Source organism: Cyprinodon variegatus, unplaced genomic scaffold (assembly GCF_000732505.1).
Source record: "Cyprinodon variegatus isolate N-32 unplaced genomic scaffold, C_variegatus-1.0 Scaffold76, whole genome shotgun sequence".
Lineage (NCBI taxonomy): Eukaryota > Metazoa > Chordata > Actinopteri > Cyprinodontiformes > Cyprinodontidae > Cyprinodon > Cyprinodon variegatus.
The window spans coordinates 523,995-527,728 of NW_015150529.1; the positions used below are offsets into that span (position 1 = coordinate 523,995).

Below are 3,734 nucleotides of genomic sequence, written 5' to 3' on the forward strand. Positions count from 1 at the left end.
ACATCTGCCTACTGCCTTCTTCAGCCACTTGGCCAGGCTATCTCACAGAGATCAATAAAGTTCTTTTATACAGCAGGTGGCAGCCTAGTGGTTAGGGCATACCACTTGGAATCCTGAAGTTGTGAGTTCGAAACCCACCCCCACAGCCTCCACTCTGGCTTTCTGAGCAAGACCCTAAACCCCACGCTGCTCCCTGCACACCACACAATGGTAGCCCACTGCTCCCCAAGGGGATGGGATAAATGCAGAGAGTGAATTTTTTTTGGGCTGTACTTATGACAGTGTATGACAGTAAAAAAAAACAAAACACTGGAATTTAGTGTTTTACATTCACAAAAGAAGCAGTCTACTTGCCTACTTTGTCAATCAATAATTTAGGAAGATTTTTCAACTATCTATTCATTGTCTGCTCTTACGAAAATGTTATGTGCTTTTAGTAAATAACATTGACCCAGGCAGACATGACAATCATTGGCAATTTATTTAAAGTAAAATCTTCAGAGAATAATGCACATCTAAATCTTGACATTGAATACTTCAATTTCTATAGATAAAAACTGAAACAATGGTGAACTACTCGGACATTGTTTATAAATTAAAAATAGATTATTTCTAAATGGATATAAATGTTACAAAAATGTGGAAATTGATCTGTAACTGTCCTAATCACTGGTCAAGCTTAGCATAGAATTTAAACATGTTTAATAAGCTACGCCTAAACTATCACTGGGTTCCACTGTTTTCTTGTGAATTAGATGGATTAATTTCAAACAAAACGAAAATAACCGCTACCACTGGAGAGTAGTCGAGTTGTAAGAAAAAAAAGAAGAAGGGGGATGGCGGAATTTTTTTCTTTTTTGGAAGTAAACATTGCCTAATTAATATTAATATCAATAATAAGCAATATGCATTAATAATAAGCAATATGCATGGTCTGGTTGTTCCATGTCAGGTACGCAGGCTATCACTGCCCCTACATAGTTAGGGACTAATTTCACACTATAATCAGCTTCATAGTGGTAGGACACTTCTTTGATTTTACTTTGGAGAATCTTTTGGCAATAAATCTATAAAGATTTCAAACAAAGCCTCATAAAACATTACAAATAAATATCTGAATCCTTTCAAGTGCAGTATTTTTTTAAATTCATATTCAATCAATTAAATTGAAACAGCTGAAGTAATTTTTCAAAATCTCAAAATTTAGTAAATAATGTTTGTCTATTCTATTAAAATTTCTGTATCTCTATAATGGGCCTGTATTATGAGTTGTCTTCTCAATTCTAGGGGTCCAAATTTCCTAAATCCGCCCCTGCTTCAATTCTCTCCTCCGGGTTTCATCTGTTGTGCAGAGAATTCACGGCCTGCAGAAAATGACCTCCCATTTCACATTGCCCTAAACTCAGGCCCATTGATGAGAGAACGGATTGAAACATGAACGAAAAGGGATATTTTAAACATATTAATGTTTTCATATTTCTAATACATTGATGCCTTAAAATTGATAGTTTTGGTGGAAAGATAAATTCAAATTAATAGGATTTTACTTGTATCGAGACATTTTACTTGATGTGCTACAGTCAGTGTGCAATGAATAAATTCAGGCTAAGCGCTACTCGTAAGCTTAACCTGCCAATAGTTAAAAGGGCAATATTATTTCCATTACTGTTAATATATATTAGACATTTACACATTCAGTGATAAAATGTCACAGGGGATGGTATGGGGGATTGTTTGATTTAAACTCTGATTAATATACTGACTAACTGGACATGAAGTTTGTATTTTATTTTATGTTCTGTCTTTTAGGAGGGCTGGGAGTATCATTATGAAGGCAGGAAGTCATTTGTCACAGAGGTAAGAAAAACGGTTCATCTAAATAGTTTTGAATTAATTTGATATCATTTTACATCACGAGAAGAAGCTGCATAGTAAAGCCCTGGTTTATATCCTTAGCTACAGCTACAGATTACCGGGATGAAGTTGGCCTCCTCCCATTCTTCAAATCAACAGACCTTTGTATTACATTTGTGTGTTGAATTAAAGCAGCCAGAGTTTTCATTTCTGCCGCTTTCTTTTTACGGAGATTAATGAAATCTTCCAGAGGTCGCCAAAGGTCAACGAGCCCCCCCACCTTCTTCAAGTTAAATAATAAACTTATTGATTTGGCTACATTTATGCAGGAAAAATGTTGTATTGCATTTCCTTGCATTGTATTTTATTTCTTTAGATAATGAATGTTTGCAGAATGTTGTTTGTTTACCTGGATTGTGTAACAAATATAATTTCCCTCTGGGATCATTAAAGTATTTCTGATTCTGATTCTAAAGCTTTCAACTTTGGTCAATAACATCAAAAGAGAAGTAGCACATATTAAAATATTTCCTGCACATGTAGTGACCTCTGGAGGTTTTCATTAATCACTAAGGTCTAGAGATTGGCATTAACTGTAAGCGTGCACATGCATGCTAGTTTATCTCACGTATGTCTCCGTTCGAATCCTGTGATGGAGTGGGAAAATGCATAACTCTTCCAGTGACAGATGGACATGAGAACCTGCCACCTCCTAATCTTGCACACTTGCACAGTATTAGCTCTTGTTTTCTACTTTAAAAAAATCTGCCATTTCTCTTATTAAACCCTCCAGTTCAACCTGGTGTGTTCCAATGGATGGATGGTGGATATGTACCAGTCAACTCTCAACGTGGGCTTCCTCGTAGGCAGCTTTGCTTTTGGTTACTTTGCTGACAGGTAGGGCCAGGAATTTCACTTTGAAAATATTTCCTCTGTTAATCTTTGCTTGATGCTATCTTTATGGGGTTTTTTTATGTGTAGATTTGGCAGAATGAAGACTTTCCTGTTAACCAACGTGATAAACGTAGCAGCAGGATTTGCTATGGCTGCGGTTCCAGATGTCATCTCCATCCTGGTGCTCAGGGCTATCCTCGGCTTCAGCTCCAAAGGAGGCTGGATGGCCATTTATGTGCTGCGTAATGATGGCTTTTCATGTTACCTGAACATTCATATATAAACATTCATTATGACATAGAAGATGTAAGTAGGGATGTGCCGACATTCAAATCTGGACAGATAGATTAGTATTCACTATTAAAGGGGAACACCCTTTTTTTTTTTTTACATTGGCACCTTGATTTTACGTTATTACATCATGTTCTACTCACCAATGTGATTTTGTGTCATTTGGAGCTTTGCACACACTCCGATTAAAAAAAAATATATATATAAATATAAAAAATATAATTGCGGATGTCTGGGGGACAGTGATTCGCCTACATGTTATGAATTCTGGGGTACCATAAAGAATAAGTTATGAACAGTAGGAAGACTTTACTTGGATATAACAAAACCAAACATCTTCAGAACAGCTCCAAGTGACACAAGACTCACATGGGTGAGTAGAACATGATGTAATAACGTAAAATCAAGGGGCCAATGTAAAAAAAAAAAAAAAAACGGTGTTCCCCTTTAACATAGCTATTATAGCTGATAAACAATAATTACTAATGTCATAAGTCATATGTTTCTCTACATTTTGGACACAGTGAAAGACCAACCAGAGCGCTAAAATTGATCCTCTGCTTCAGTTAAACACAAACAATCCAGAGTTACTTTGCAAACACTGTCATGTTACCATACCAAGGCTACATTCACACTGCAGGTCTTAAAGGAATAGTACACCCAAAACATGATTAGCCTTCATTTTCTACTCACCC

At 36.3% G+C, this 3,734-nt stretch overlaps 1 protein-coding gene across 1 annotated transcript in view; it reads left to right on the top strand.

The window, feature by feature from the left end:
- Window positions 1–3,734, top strand: part of LOC107083500 (solute carrier family 22 member 2-like) — a 16,881-nt gene that overhangs the window by 5,617 nt on the left and 7,530 nt on the right. The window contains exons 2-4 of the mRNA XM_015372800.1: window positions 1,810–1,857; window positions 2,648–2,751; window positions 2,836–2,990. Coding sequence (XP_015228286.1) covers window positions 1,810–1,857; window positions 2,648–2,751; window positions 2,836–2,990 — 307 coding nt within the window. The remainder of the gene's footprint in view (window positions 1–1,809; window positions 1,858–2,647; window positions 2,752–2,835; window positions 2,991–3,734) is intronic.